This window comes from Oncorhynchus kisutch, linkage group LG9 (assembly GCF_002021735.2).
Source record: "Oncorhynchus kisutch isolate 150728-3 linkage group LG9, Okis_V2, whole genome shotgun sequence".
NCBI classification, from domain to species: domain Eukaryota; kingdom Metazoa; phylum Chordata; class Actinopteri; order Salmoniformes; family Salmonidae; genus Oncorhynchus; species Oncorhynchus kisutch.
In genome coordinates this window covers 4,760,749-4,777,187 of record NC_034182.2, presented here as the reverse complement: position 1 = coordinate 4,777,187, position 16,439 = coordinate 4,760,749, and the positions used below count along the sequence as shown (strand labels likewise).

General features: G+C 42.2%; 1 protein-coding gene across 6 annotated transcripts in view; it reads right to left on the bottom strand.

Annotated features, from left to right (window-relative positions):
• The window catches only part of ppfia2 (PTPRF interacting protein alpha 2), a 224,663-nt gene that overhangs the window by 17,821 nt on the left and 190,403 nt on the right, over window positions 1–16,439 (bottom strand). For 4 of the 6 annotated variants that reach the window (XM_031831595.1, XM_031831593.1, XM_031831597.1 and 1 more), the window contains 9 exons: window positions 16,030–16,127; window positions 14,790–14,928; window positions 13,709–13,929; window positions 11,502–11,739; window positions 9,424–9,453; window positions 8,102–8,229; window positions 7,631–7,815; window positions 3,969–4,053; window positions 164–245 (listed from right to left, as the gene is read on the bottom strand). In XM_031831595.1, coding sequence (XP_031687455.1) covers window positions 164–245; window positions 3,969–4,053; window positions 7,631–7,815; window positions 8,102–8,229; window positions 9,424–9,453; window positions 11,502–11,739; window positions 13,709–13,929; window positions 14,790–14,928; window positions 16,030–16,127 — 1,206 coding nt within the window. The remainder of the gene's footprint in view (window positions 1–163; window positions 246–3,968; window positions 4,054–7,630; window positions 7,816–8,101; window positions 8,230–9,423; window positions 9,454–11,501; window positions 11,740–13,708; window positions 13,930–14,789; window positions 14,929–16,029; window positions 16,128–16,439) is intronic. The other 2 variants (XM_031831594.1, XM_031831596.1) reach the window with 1 other exon arrangement.

Genomic DNA, 16,439 nt, shown 5'->3' with positions numbered 1-16,439 from the left:
TGCTGAGTGTGCAGACTGGGGAGTCAAGGAGGAATAGACCACTTCACCGGGGCGGAGAATATTATCTTCTTCACAGAGTGGGAGTCTGGAACAGACCTTGTAAATCTATCCCAGTGGCGGGAGGATTGAGAATGGCTCCAGGCCAGAGTGGAGGAGTGCCTACCTCCAGCCAGGCCACCACTGTGGGGCCGTCCCATTGGGCGAAAGGTAAGCCTTTCCTCCTCGCCTCTTCCAACAACTCGTGCCTGAGGGCGGGAGCAGAGACATGGGATTAATGCACTGCACACACACATATATAGTGAGACACTCACTCCCCCTCACACAAGGCACTAGTATTACACCAAGATTTTGTGTGTGTGTTCACTGTACAGTGCCACACACTTTCTCTCTCACAGGCCAGAGCTTTCTGAAAGGGCACGACCTTATCATACAATCTCTCCACACACACACACTGCATGTAAAATGAGTACGCTCTCTCTGCCCTTAACTCCCTCTCTCTGCCTCTATCTCTGTCTGCCCCCCCCCCCCCCCTCTGCCTGTTTTTCTCTCTGCTGCTCTGCCCCTTGCGCTCTCTTTCTCTCTCTGCCCCTCTCTCTCTCACCATCTGGTACAGACACACCTTGAAGGGACAGCTAGGGCTGCTGGGCTGCTCACTGAAGCCTGACTTTGATTTGCTAATCTGAAGAACCACAAATCTCCACTTGTCTCTGTGCTGCACCTGGGAATGAGGAGATCTGCATGGAGGAATGGGCCAAAATACCAGCAACAGTGTGTGAAAACCTTGTGAAGACTTACAGAAAATGTTTGACCTCTGTCATTGCCAACAAAGGGTATATAACAAAGTATTGAGATAAACTTTTGTTATTGACCAAATACCTATTTTCCACCATAATTTGCAAATAAATTCATAACAAATCCTACAATGTGATTTTCTGGATCTTTTTTTCTTGTTTTGTCTGTCATAGTTGAAGTGTACCTATGATGAAAATTACAGGCCTCTCTCATCTTTCTAAGTGGGAGAACTTGCACAATTGGTGGCTGACTAAATACTCTTTTGCCCCACTGTAATTTGTGTGGGGGTGGAAGTGTTCAATAGGTAAACTAAGATGGCCCGAGTGAAATAGAGAAATGTGTTATTTGTGCTGAGCACCACTTTGAAAGCTGTCCTAAGCACTCCTGACGCCATATTCAGCTCAGAGTAGATTGCACCTTATCTAGGGAGAGCAGAGGAGTGGAGGTAGATGTTATCTTTACTCAGTCATGTACCAGGCAATTTGTAATATGCTGATTCCTGCGACACCAACTCTGTTAGGCAGTGTGAGAGACAGAACTGATGAACAGTCTATATAAATGTGTGTTTGGGGTATGTGTGTGTGTGTCTCATCTTTATTGCTGTGTGCACACTGCTAACTAATGGAGTTGGGGAGCAGATGGGTGGGAGGTCTATGGTGTAGAAAAGAACCAGAGAGGCTACGCTAGAGAGATACCAAACTGTGGAACGCTACTTCCTGAAGACAGTTGATAGTGTCTGACTGGTCTAAGAGTCTGAATATAGAGAGGGCCTGTTGAGCTGATAAATACATAACTCACACAACATGCTACACACAAAAACAGACTTCTGAAGTTACAATTCTATTCCGTGAACAGAATACTTCATGAGAGTTCTAAGGCAAGAAACTAGTTCCTGAGTGCAGCTAAAATGTCTTCCATCTGGAGACATAGTGGCCAACATGAGGCATATGGAGAAAAGGCATGTGACACATTATGTATGTGACTTGGTCAGAGTTGAAGGCCTCAGTGCAGAGAAAGGGCACTTGAATACACCATACAAAGACTGAATGGACTGACACACAACATAGGAGATGTGTCCATTGATGTCAATCAATTTTGCTTCCATTCAATGTCGTGTCAATACAACAGGCATATAGATAGATATGTTCATGTTAGATTCTTATGCATGAGATATACATCCACTGAACATAGCTGGGAAAGGAAGGAAACAGTTATGACAAAGAAAATAAAACAACAAGATATGACGCCCCATAACCCGGTATCAGAACCGGTTATATCTCACAGTCACAGATATAGAAACACGCACAAGGAAGGAGGAAGGTATTGGACATTCCAAGTATAAAAATCAACCCCATTAACGGGTGACGGCACACATTCTTTGTCCAGCCATGGATGCAGCCGCCACTGCACTGTGGGGAAGAAACATTTTATACGGTAAATGAAAAGATAGAAAGATCGAAAGGAAGAAAGACAGCTAGAAAGCAAGGGGTCATTAACAGCCATAGAGGGACAGAGTGACGTCAGCTATGGCACCGGCCATTGGGAGGGGGACAGATGGATGGACAGAGAGGTGGACAGACGGCACAGCGCTGACAATGGAGATGTCCAGGTGTCACACTGTCACAACTTACCCGCTTCTTTAGTCACATGATGAGAGGGAGGGAGGAAGAGTACAAGGAGAGAGAGAGGAAGAGAAAGTGACGGGAGACAAAAAGTGCACAAATGTTAATGAGTTAACACCCCCCCCCCTACCACCTTGCCCCCAAAACACACACGAATGCACAAACACACACACACACACACACACACACACACACACACACACACACACACACACACACACACACACACACACACTGCCCATACATGCACGGACACATATTCAAACACACACACACACGGACGCAGGCACACACACACACACTGAAAAATAGAAACAGTCTCTCAAGTAGACATGTGACAAGAGCTTTTCCAAAGACTGACATTAGAAGAGTAGAATGACAAGTCAAAGAGTAATATTGGTTAGCAAAAGAAAAGCCACTTTCTTCTTCTCTTTGGTCGATGCAGCTTTTTACAGCATCGCGTGCAGGCAGACGAAAGATAATGCACATGGGGCAAGACACCTGCAATGCATTGGCTCACATTCTTCACAGGAACAAACCAGCCAAATGCCAAACATTACCCAACACATCACACATACACAACACATCAGCAATGAACCAATGAACGATCACGATATTGACCAGGCTGAAAATGTCACTGTAAATTCAGCAGGCAGTTCAATAGCATGCACTGGAAGAGAGTATCAAGATGCAAGGCGATCCACTTCCTGGAAAACTTGAGAATCGACACCAAAATAGAACACAGTCGTCATCATCATAATACCTTCTATTGATCATCTGTAAGGGTGGGAAAGTTATTTGTCATGACAACTCAAAGCTCGCCGACAGGGAACACATTTGTCATTTGGCACTGACACGGTAGACACATACATTCCCAGTTGAAAGGAGATGGAACTTGCACATGAGGGAACCCCCAAGTTTTGTCGTTCATGTGTGGATTTAAAGGAGGACTATATCTAGAAAACCAAACCAAAAGAATGAACTAAGAATCGTAGGCCTACAATGTATGACATGAATAGACTTCCAACCCAATAAATAGTCTGACTGTGTGTTTGGTTAGGGGGGATCCCTCTATTGTACGTCTATTCAGGTTCCTGGTCTGTATTGATCCTCTCTCTGCTGGAGAGTGGGAGTATTGGAGATGTATCTTCTATCCAGCCACATGTGGAACTGCCTCCTCTACAGGGAAAGGACTAATGAAACCCCACAGGGATTCCTCACCAGCCACTGTGTACGGGGTCAAAGGTTGGAAACGGGATAATGATCTCTATTCAGATGTACTATAGACAGACACTGCTGTCTGGCACATAAAAAGGTGTGTGTATCATAACACTTTACTACAGTAGTGTCATGTACAGTAGATTAACACAGGGGGGTGTTAGTACTGGTGTGGTACATTGCCCAGTGTTTCTAGTGACACAGATATGATTTATCTCCCACTGGCTGTGATGTGAGCCAATCGAGTATTATTGAGCGCAAGGTTGTTGTTTGTTTGGGGTGTAATGCTGTGGTGGCAGGTTTGAGGGGCTGGAGGGGGGTGTTGTGAAAGCTTACTTCTTTTTCAGCCGGCGGTCTTTCTCAGCCTGAGTCCCCAGCTTCCCCACAGCCATGTCCTGACCCAGGTCTGGATCAGATACTCCTGTGAGAGAGGGAGAATGGGACGTTACTGCACTGCCTGTATGGCTCATAGAAATCATCCAGTGTAGATAGTATCCAGACAGTACTAGCAAGGAGCCACCCTTATCTCCTCTGAATCTGTACTCAACAGAGTTTATGCTTTTTCATCGTCACATAATCTACTTCACACAGATGGCAGAGTCAGAGGTGATGTTTGGGTGGTGAGGTGGTAAGTAATAACCTCTGTGACAAGTATCATCTAACATAATACAGGCAGGTTAGGGCCCTCAGATCCTCAAAAAGTTCTACAGCTGCACCGTCGAGAGCATCTTGACTGACTGCATCACCACTTCGTATGGCAAAAAGGCCAGCACAGTACAACACTGGGGCCGAGCTCCCTGCCATCCAGGATCTTTATATCAGGTAGGTTCAGAGGAAGGCCCAAAAACATTGGGCCTTTGAGACAGCTTCTATCCCAAAGACATAAGACTGCTAAATAGCCAGACTGCTAAATAGTCAATTAATGGTACCTGAACTAGCTGCACTGACTCTATCTTGCACTGACCCTACGCACACCCACTAGACTATATATACACACTCACTAGACTATATATACACACCATATACACACCCACTAGACTATATATACACACTCACTAGACTATATATACACACCATATACACACCCACTAGACTATATATACACACTCACTAGACTATATATACACACCATATACACACCCACTAGACTACATATACACACCATATACACACTCACTAGACGACATATACACACCATAAACACACTCACTAGCAGACATATACACACCATATACACACTCACTAGACTACATAAACACACTCACTAGACGACATATACACACCATTTACACACTCACTCAGACACACTACACTGTCACTCCCACACAAATCCATCACACACTCCAACACACACACACACACACACACACACACACACACACACACACACACACACACACACACACACACACACACACACACACACACAATTTGTTGCTGCTACTCTGTTCTTTGTTTACTCTTATTATTATCTATCCTGATGCCTAGTCACTTTACTTCATGTACATATCTACCTCAAATACCTTGTTATTATCTATCCTGATGCCTAGTCACTTTACTTCATGTACATATCTACCTCAAGTACCTTATTATTATCTATCCAGATGCCTAGTCACTTTACTTCATGTACATATCTACCTCAAATACCTTATTATTATCTATCCTGATGCCTAGTCACTTTATCCTGCCTTCATGTACATATCTACCTCAAATACCTTGTTATTATCTATCCTGATGCCTAGTCACTTTACTTCATGTACATATCTACCTCAAATACCTTATTATTATCTATCCAGATGCCTAGTCACTTTACTTCATGTACATATCTACCTCAAATACCTTGTTATTATCTATCCTGATGCCTAGTCACTTTACTTCATGTACATATCTACCTCAAATACCTTGTTATTATCTATCCTGATGCCTAGTCGCTTTATCCTGCCTTCATGTACATATCTACCTCAAATACCTTGTTATTATCTATCCTGATGTCTAGTCACTTTACTTCATGTACATATCTACCTCAAATAACTTATTATTATCTATCCTGATGTCTAGTCACTTTACTTCATGTACATATCTACCTCAAATACCTTATTGTTATCTATCCTGATCCCTAGTCACTTTACGTCATGTACATATCTACCTCAAACACCTTATTATTATCTATCCTGATGCCTAGTCACTTTACTTCATGTACATATCTACCTCAAATACCTTATTATTATCTATCCTGATGCCTAGTCACTTTATCCTGCCTTCATGTACATATCTATCTATCTAGTACTGGTACTCCCTGTATATATATATATATATCCATTATTGATCTGGTACTGGTACTCCCTGTATATATATATATATATATATATATATATATATATATATATATATATATATATATATCCATTATTGATCTGGTACTGGTACTCCCTGTATATATCTTCATTATTGATCTGGTACTGGTACTCCCTGTATATAGACCCATTATTGATCTGGTACTGGTACTCCCTGTATATAGACCCATTATTGATCTGGTACTCCCTGTATATAGCTCCACATTGATCTGGTACTGGTACTCCCTGTATATAGCTCCACATTGATCTGGTACTGGTACTCCCTGTATATATCTTCATTATTGATCTGGTACTGGTACTCCCTGTATATAGCTTCATTATTGATCTGGTACTGGTACTCCCTGTATATAGCTCCACATTGATCTGGTACTGGTACTCCCTGTATATAGCTTCATTATTGATCTGGTACTGGTACTCCCTGTATATAGCTCCACATTGATCTGGTACTGGTACTCCCTGTATATAGCTTCATTATTGATCTGGTACTGGTACTCCCTGTATATAGCTTCATTATTGATCTGGTACTGGTACTCCCTGTATATAGCTCCACATTGATCTGGTACTGGTACTCCCTGTATATAGCTTCATTATTGATCTGGTACTGGTACTCCCTGTATATAGCTCCACATTGATCTGGTACTGGTACTCCCTGTATATAGCTTCATTATTGATCTGGTACTGGTACTCCCTGTATATAGCTCCACATTGATCTGGTACTGGTACTCCCTGTATATAGCTTCATTATTGATCTGGTACTGGTACTCCCTGCATATAGCTCCACATTGATCTGGTACTGGTACTCCCTGTATATAGCTTCATTATTGATCTGGTACTGGTACTCCCTGTATATAGCTTCATTATTGATCTGGTACTGGTACTCCCTGTATATAGCTCCACATTGATCTGGTACTGGTACTCCCTGTATATAGCTCCACATTGATCTGGTACTGGTACTCCCTGTATATAGCTTCATTATTGATCTGGTACTGGTACTCCCTGTATATAGCTTCATTATTGATCTGGTACTGGTACTCCCTGCATATAGCTCCACATTGATCTGGTACTGGTACTCCCTGTATATAGCTTCATTATTGATCTGGTACTGGTACTCCCTGTATATAGCTTCATTATTGATCTGGTACTGGTACTCCCTGCATATAGCTCTTATTTTACTCCTGTATTTTATTTTTAATCCTCATTTATTTTACTCTGCATTGTTTGGAAATGTTCGTAAGTAAGCATTTCACTGTAAAGTCTACACCTGTTGTATTCGGCGCAGGTGATAAATATAATTTGATTTGAGAAAGTATTAACCCCCTGGCAAGGCACTAAACCCTATGTGCTCCTGTCAGTAACTCTGGATCAGAACGTCTGCTAAACTGCCAAATGACTAAAATGTCAATGTAAATCAAATCAAATCAAATTTATTTATATAGCCCTTCGTACATCAGCTGATATCTCAAAGTGCTGTACAGAAACCCAGCCTAAAACCCCAAACAGCAAGCAATGCAGGTGTAGAAGCACGGTGGCTAGGAAAAACTCCCTAGAAAGGCCATGTACATGAATGACTTCTCATTAACCAAACAGTACATAGAACAGACAAGAGCAACTCATATCAGAAAGGTGCTGAGTGTAGACCAGTACCTTGGCTCTGCCCGATGGCCTCCCTGTGGGCATGCAGCTGTGCCAGTCTGGTCTTCTCCTTCTTGCCAAACAGGCGTCCGATGGAGGACTTGATGCCCTTCTTCTTGGGCTGCTTGTTGATGGAGTCCTGACTGCTGGCTACGCTGCTCAGAGCACTGGCCTCTGCCTCCAGGTTGGCAGCAATGCTGCAAACACACGCACACATATGCACACATATGCACACACACACACACACACACACACACACACACACACACACACACACACACACACACACACACACACACACACACACACACACACACACACACACACACACACACACACACACACACACACACACACACACACACACAGTCAAGGAAAAGGATACAACTTGGGTAAGAGATCATTTGTCTCATAAACTTCCATCAGGATGAAGAAGGTGGAATGTGTGTGTGTGTGTGTGTGTGCGCTATAAGTGAAACATACCCTCGGGCCTCGTTGTGTGAGGAGGCTGGCAGTGTGCGAGTCATGCGTACGGTCCGGGGCGTGGGAGGAGGGGACGTCTCACACTTGATGGTAGCCTTGTCCTGGCCGTCATCGTCGGTGGCCGCAATCTGACCATGGAGAGGTGAAGAGACCTGTTAGTAGCTCTAATAAAACTAGTATAGTAACATCTCACACATCAATCTCTACAACACTGTTATTACACTATAGTCACACAATCTCTACAACACTGGTATTACACTATAGTCACACCTCACACATCAATCTCTACAACACTGTTACTACACTATAGTCACACCTCACACATCAATCTCTACAACACTGTTATTACACTATAGTCACACCTCACACATCAAACTCTACAACACTGTTATTACACTATAGTCACACCTCACACATCAATCTCTACAACACTGTTACTACACTATAGTCACACCTCACACATACATCTCTACAACACTGTTATTACACTATAGTCACACAATCTCTACAACACTGGTATTACACTATAGTCACACCTCACACATCAATCTCTACAACACTGTTACTATACTATAGTCACACCTCACACATCAATCTCTACAACACTGTTATTACACTATAGTCACACCTCACACATCAAACTCTACACCACTGTTATTACACTATAGTCACACCTCACACATCAATCTCTACAACACTGTTACTACACTATAGTCACACCTCACACATACATCTCTACAACACTGTTATTACACTATAGTCACACAATCTCTACAACACTGGTATTACACTATAATCACACCTCACAAATCAATCTCTATAACACTGTTACTACAATATAGTAACACCTCACACATCAATCTCTACAACACTGTTATTACACTATAGTCAAACCTCACACATCAATCTCTACAACACTGTTACTACACTATAGTCACACCTCACACATCAATCTCTGCAACACTGTTACTACACTATAGTCACACCTCACACATCAATCTCTACAACACTGTTATTACACTATAGTCACACCTCACACATTCATCTCTACAACACTGTTACTACAATATAGTCACACCTCACACATCAATCTCTACAACACTGTTATTACAGTATAGTCACACCTCACACATCAATCTCTACAACACTGTTATTACACTATAGTCACACCTCACACATCAATCTCTACAACACTGTTACTACATTATAGTCCAATAATGGCAAGGATACACCAGACCATGACAGTCATCTATAGGAAGACAGAGGTACTATGAATTTGAAATGTCTGATGTAATAAAATGAACATATCATTAGTACTGTACCTTTCTCCTGTGTTTCCTCAGATCACTGGGCTGCAGGGTGGAGGACAGGAAAGAAAAGGAAAGCAGCAGTTTACAGTAAATCAGTAAGATTAAACAATATGTCCTCCCCCATACAGAAACACCTCATTTATAGTTATTGACATGGCTATCCCGATATACCATCAGGTGGGCACATGACCTGTCAATTACACATTACACCACACAATCAATTACAGTGATTTGTTGACAAAATAACCAGCTTTGCCACTATTCATTTGAGAGGTCAATAAAATCAAAGGCTCATTCTTTAAAAGCCCCTGGGTATTGGCAACATTCACTCTCTGAGACCGTCTGGCTGTCTGTCTGGCTGTCTGTCTGGATGTCTGGTCTTTTATTGACCTAACGTAGACAGCACTTTTATTGACCTAACAGACAGTACTTTTATTGACCTAACGTAGACAGTACTTTTATTGACCTAACAGACAGCACTTTTATTGACCTAACAGACAGCACTTTTATTGACCTAACAGACAGTACTTTTATTGACCTAACATAGAGTACTTTTATTGACCTAACAGACAGTACTTTTATTGACCTAATGTAGAATACTTTTATTGACCTAACGTAGACAGTACTTTTATTGACCTAACGTAGACAGTACTTTTATTGACCTAACGTAGACAGTACTTTTATTGACCTAACAGACAGTACTTTTATTGACCTAACAGGCAGTACTTTTATTGACCTAATGTAGACAGTACTTTTATTGATCTAACAGACAGTACTTTTATTGACCTAACAGACAGTACTTTTATTGACCTAATGTAGACAGTACTTTTATTGATCTAACAGACAGTACTTTTATTGACCTAATGTAGACAGTACTTTTATTGACCTAACAGACAGTACTTTTATTGACCTAACAGACAGTACTTTTATTGACCTAATGTAGACAGTACTTTTATTGACCTAACAGACAGTACTTTTATTGACCTAACAGACAGTACTTTTATTGATCTAACAGACAGTACTTTTATTGACCTAACAGACAGTACTTTTATTGACCTAACAGACAGTACTTTTATTGACCTAACGTAGACAGCACTTTTATTGACCTAACAGACAGTACTTTTATTGATCTAACAGACAGTACTTTTATTGACCTAACAGACAGTACTTTTATTGACCTAACGTAGACAGCACTTTTATTGACCTAACAGACAGTACTTTTATTGACCTAACCTTGACTGCACTTTCATTGACCTAACAGACAGTACTTTTATTGACCTAACAGACAGTACTTTTATTGACCTAACAGACAGTACTTTTATTGACCTAACCTTGACTGCACTTTTATTGACCTAACAGACAGTACTTTTATTGACCTAACAGACAGTACTTTTATTGACCTAACAGACAGTACTTTTATTGACCTAACAGACAGTACTTTTATTGACCTAACAGACAGTACTTTTATTGACTTAATGTAGACAGTACTTGTATTGCTCAATAGGACAATAGTGGCAAAATATAACAAATCTTCTGAAGTCCTTAAAACATAGTAAACAAACATAGCACAGACTATCACATCCTGGTATCTACAACACACACAAACCAAGCCAAGCTCTACGATGAAGGAGTAATGAAACCCAACCAGATAGATTATGCAACTCAATCCATCAAGGAAAGAACATCTAAATCAAGTTGAAAGAAAGGCAATACATGGTTTTACAAGTGGCTGGCTAATGAAAAAAAATCTACATCTGGCTCTCTCAGAGCTGCTTTTAAATCTGGTACAGGGTCATTTGAGGTTACTAGTTAACCATCAAATTGAGTTAACTTTCCGTTATAGCATAATCAAGGGCAGCTCAGGTGAAGTAGTCGTATGAGGTCTTTTGAAAGAGCAAGGCTGAGAACAAAGAAAGAGATGCCAAACACAGCATACTGAATGCTGATCCCAGGTGCTTCTATTGGCCCTGTCCTGCACCACAATACAGACAGAGCCCGATACAGCTGTGGTAGCCTTCGTCAAGACTGGAATACACTCGTACATACACCCCCCACCACACCCACAGCCCGTCCTGACCCCAGCAGCGTACCAGTGTCATGATACCCATGCGCTCCATGTCTGTGGTGCTACGGTGGTCCAGCTTGGGGGTGGAGTGTCCGCTGGGCGGGGAGGAAGAGGCCAGGGAGGAGGCGGTGGCCGAGGCGGTGATGGAGGCTCCGGGGTGGTGCATACGGGCCAGGTTGAGACCCTCGAGGCTGACGCTGGCCACGCGGTTCTCTATCTCCTCCGCCCGTAGCTCTGTCGACTCCTTCTCTTCCTGGATCAGTCTGGGAGAGAGGGGGAGGCAGAGAGGGAGGGAGGGATTGATTAGACTTATTTCACAGCTGCATTCAGCCACTCTATATATAGAAAGCTCATTCACCCAACAGGACTCTGAGAATTCTCAGAATCCCTTGGTCCTTTGTGGTTCAATTCTCTGGATGTTCATGGAAATCTCCACTGCAGACCCATAGGGCTCCTCTTAAAGACAAAGCCGGGAGACAAAAAGCCAGTTCATTACCCATAAACCATATAGGCGCACAACACTACCTCACAACACTAATTAGTTTAGAATTGAATTCCCAAGGCTTCTGCCATCGGAGCTGAAATCGTATTCCAACTCAGCATATTCTTACCCAGAAATCACCCCGATGAGGCATGTCTCTATCGATTGTGCTTATAAGCAAAAAACAATAAAGACCTTAGGTAAATGAACAACACTTCACTTTAAAATGTCACTTAAGCTTAGGGTTGTGTGAAATAATACTTGGATAATCACCAGACAAGAAGATCAGTACAATATTAACAAGTAAGTAACAGACTTTGTATCTTGAATAAGCCTAAACCAATAAATACTGTTGTTTGATTTCAAACTGTTTCAGGCTCCCAATGTTAACCAAGTGTTTATCATCTTAATACAATAGATTATTCTGACAGTTAAGTGGGTAAATTATCAATACTTGAATAAAACTACAGTATATCAGTGTCAGTTCCTAGCAGCTTTTCTAGGAACTGTAACTGGCAGTATCTGAGGTTTGTGTTTAATTCATCTAGACAGGGCATCACACTCTGCAGACAAGAGCCAACAAGCTTCAGCCCTGAAGACCAGTGTGTCCACACACATCCCTGGATATCCAATCAATTACTGTCTCATTAAATCAATTGCATTGCCACAGAAACCTGAGGCACGGAGCCCACTGATAGGATGAGCCAGCCTTAGGGGTGGAGAAAGCTAGGCCAACACCCATAAACTCTCCCTCATGTCAAGCACTAAAAGGCATATTTTACCAATCAACAATGAAGTGACCAACATGGATTAATCAAATCAATGTGTCAGTAATGTTTCCCAAGGAACTTTATCCACATAACATACAACTTGATTTACATAAAGATCAGTCACAAGGGGTGTTTCTTGGCAATGAGACCTGACCAGGAAGCCAACAGTTTTTATCTGGTCCCCAGCATGTTCTGTCCAATAAAAGCAGGGTTAAAGCCAGGTAAATGTCTGGTCCCTGGTATGGTCTGTCTCATAACATCAGGGTTAAAGCAAGGTAAATGTCTGGTCCCTAGCATGGTCTGACCGATAATAATAGGTTTAAGTTCAAGTAAATGTCTGGTCCCTAGCATGTTCTGTCCAATAACAGCAGGGTTAAAGCCAGGTAAATGTCTGGTACCTAGCATGGTCTGACCGATAATAATAGGTTTAAGTTGAAGTAAATGTCTGGTCCCTAGCATGTTCTGTCCAATAACAGCAGGGTTAAAGCCAGGTAAATGTCTGGTCCCTAGCATGGTCTGACCGATAATAATAGGTTTAAGTTCAAGTAAATGTCTGGTCCCTAGCATGGTCTGTCCAATAACAGCAGGGTTAAGGTCAGGTAAATGTCTGGTCCCTAGCATGGTCTGTCCAATAAGAGCAGGGTTAAGGTCAGGTAAACGTCTGGTCCCTAGCATGGTCTGTCCAATAACAGCAGGGTTAAGGTCAGGTAAATGTCTAGTCCCTAGCATGGTCTGTCCAAAAACAGCAGGGTTACAGTCAGGTAAATGTCTAGTCCCTAGCATGGTCTGTCCAATAAGAGCAGGGTTAAGGTCAGGTAAATGTCTGGTCCTTAGCATGGGCTGTCCAATTAGAGCAGGGTTAAGGTCAGGTAAATGTCTAGTCCCTAGTATGGTCTGTCCAATTAGAGCAGGGTTAAGTTCAGGTAAATGTCTGGTCCCTAGCATGGTCTGTCCAATAAGAGCAGGGTTAAAGTCCCGTACCGTATCTCTTTGTTAATGGCGTCCAGCTGCTCCTGCAGCATCATGGCTAGGGTCTGGGCGTCTGAGTGACCGCCGGGGGACAGCAGGTCCATGGAGCTGAACATGGTCTCCCGGTCATCGTCATCAATGTCCGACATGTCAGACATCTCACTCTCAAAGGGGTGGCTACCCAGGATGCCTAACTGCTGAGAGCGCCACTCGTGCTCCCCCAGTGACTTAGCCTGTAGGGGAGGGAGGGTTCACAGATACAGAAGTGTGCAGTAATCAAGGGAAGTGTACACTAATCAAGGGAAGGGAGTGTTCTTGAGGTAATCCTGGTAAAACATCATGGGCAGGATGACATAACTGTAGAGAGATGTGAAAGTTTAATGTGAAGAGACTTGAATATGTTTTTGCACTGTACAAATATTACAGCACACATCATGATTAATGCATTCAATGCAGTATTTTGGTTTTATAAAATAATTGGCTAAGCTGTCAGCTTCAGGGAGCTTAAAATGTCTCTACTAATTCACCTTTCATCAGACAAAATAATGAGGCTTGACTTTTAATACGTCCCAAAGTATCTTAACAAGCCATTAAAGAGTTTTTAATAAAAATAAAAATATGCTAAAACATGCTTCTAAGATTACTGCTGAATGTCAGTATTTATCTCCAGGTTATTGCAGTCTTCAATCCCGAGACACTATAACAGTAGCACTTTATAACAATGATCCTCAAAGGCAATGCTAACCAATCACAACCATTTCCAACAGTTTTCCCTCTGTCATGCTAATGCTAACCAATCATACCCATCTCCAACAGTTTTCCCTCTGACATGCTAATGCTAACCAATCATACCCATCTCCAACAGTTTTCCCTCTGTCATGCTAATGTTAACCAATCATACCCATCTCCAACAGTTTTCCCTCTGACATGCTAATGCTAACAGTCTGGCTCCATGCAACCATGTATGTCATACAGACCTGAGTTCAAAGACTTTATCTGTACTTGTTTAAGCTCTCCTGGCCTAATGGATAGAATAGACCTGGTACTGCCTCTACCTCAGCCAGGGCTGACCAGAGAGAGACTAGTTCCTGACCTTGCTCTCGTCCCTGTGGAGACCCATGCGTCCTCTCCTGGGCCTGCGGATGACCTTGGCTGACCGGTAGTGGTCTGACTGGGTCTCAGCCAGGGAGCCAAGGGAGAATCGGAGCTCCCCCGACGTGTCCAGGTGAGACCTGATAGATAGATAGATAGATAGATAGATAGATAGATAGATAGATAGATAGATAGATAGATAGATAGATAGATAGATAGATAGATAGATAGATAGATAGATAGATAGATAGATAGATAGATAGATAGATAGATAGATAGATAGATAGATAGATAGATAGATAGATAGAGCGAGACAGAACACGCATGTCAGTCACCGTAACATCAACTTTATTCAAACTGAAGGCAGTATTGAAATTGCAGATATTGTGCAAAGAATAATACCAAAACCAAGAGGATCTGCTTGTTTAAAATGGCCTGCTTGTTTATCTAGTCAGAAGACAATGTTGTGACGCATCATGCAATTTGTAAGGAATCAACAGTCAGTGCTTGTGTGGTTTTCAACCGGTGGCAAATTGCTTTTCTAATGAGTTGTGACTAAAGAGGACAATCAGCAGATCATGACAGCTGCTGTCATCACAGAACTCCAGGCCAGTTATTTGGACTTTATCACACATTTTGTCAGTGGAAAAATAAAAGTAATCCCCCAACCACACACACACACACACACACACACACACACACACACACACACACACACACACACACACACACACACACACACACAAAGAGAGTACCAAACATGAATGACACCTGCTCTTTCCATGACCTGGTGAATCCAGGTGAAAGCCATGATCCCTTCAAATCAGTGTAGATGAAGGGGAGTAGACAGGTTAAAGAAGGATTTTTAAGCTTTGAGACAATTGAGACATGGATTGTGTATGTGTGCCTTGTGTGCCAATGGGCAAGACAAAATATTTAAGTGCAATGGAACAGGATATGGTAGTAGGTGCCAGGGGCACTGGTTTGTGTCAAGAACTGCAACTGTGCTGGGTTTTGTATCAAGAATGGTGTGTATCAAGAATGGTCCACCACCCAAAGGACATCCAGCCAACTTGAAAAAACTGTGAGAAGCATTGGAGTCAACATGGGCCAGCATCCCTGTGGAACGCTTTCGACACCTTGTAGAGTCCATGCAACTCAATATTAGGAAGGTGTTCATAATGTTTTGTACACTCAGTGTATACACACACACACACACACACACAGTCCTACAAACTCACCCATACCGTGACAGAGTGGGTTCTGTGAGTGAGCCTGTTCTCAGTCGGAACTGGTCCAACTCTGATCTCAGCTTGTCTATCTCATCTGCCAGATGAGTCTGGAGGGAAGCCGGGAAACAGGGACAACATGAGGTGTACAGAAAATCTTGTGAAGTTTCTTATTCATTACCGTAAAACCCTGGATTTCAATTTCAATCTCCACAACATGATTGGACAGCACTTGCTCGTCAGTTCTCGTACTCTGCCTGGTTATGGATTTCTATCTCACTATCTGAACCGAGAGCAACGGTTTCTTGTGAATATTCAATGGAGAAGATGATAACAAATTAAACCCAAAGTCCAACACCCAGATCATTATTTATCTATTAAAAAGCACTTTATTAAACCAACCTCATGTAAAATTCAAAACT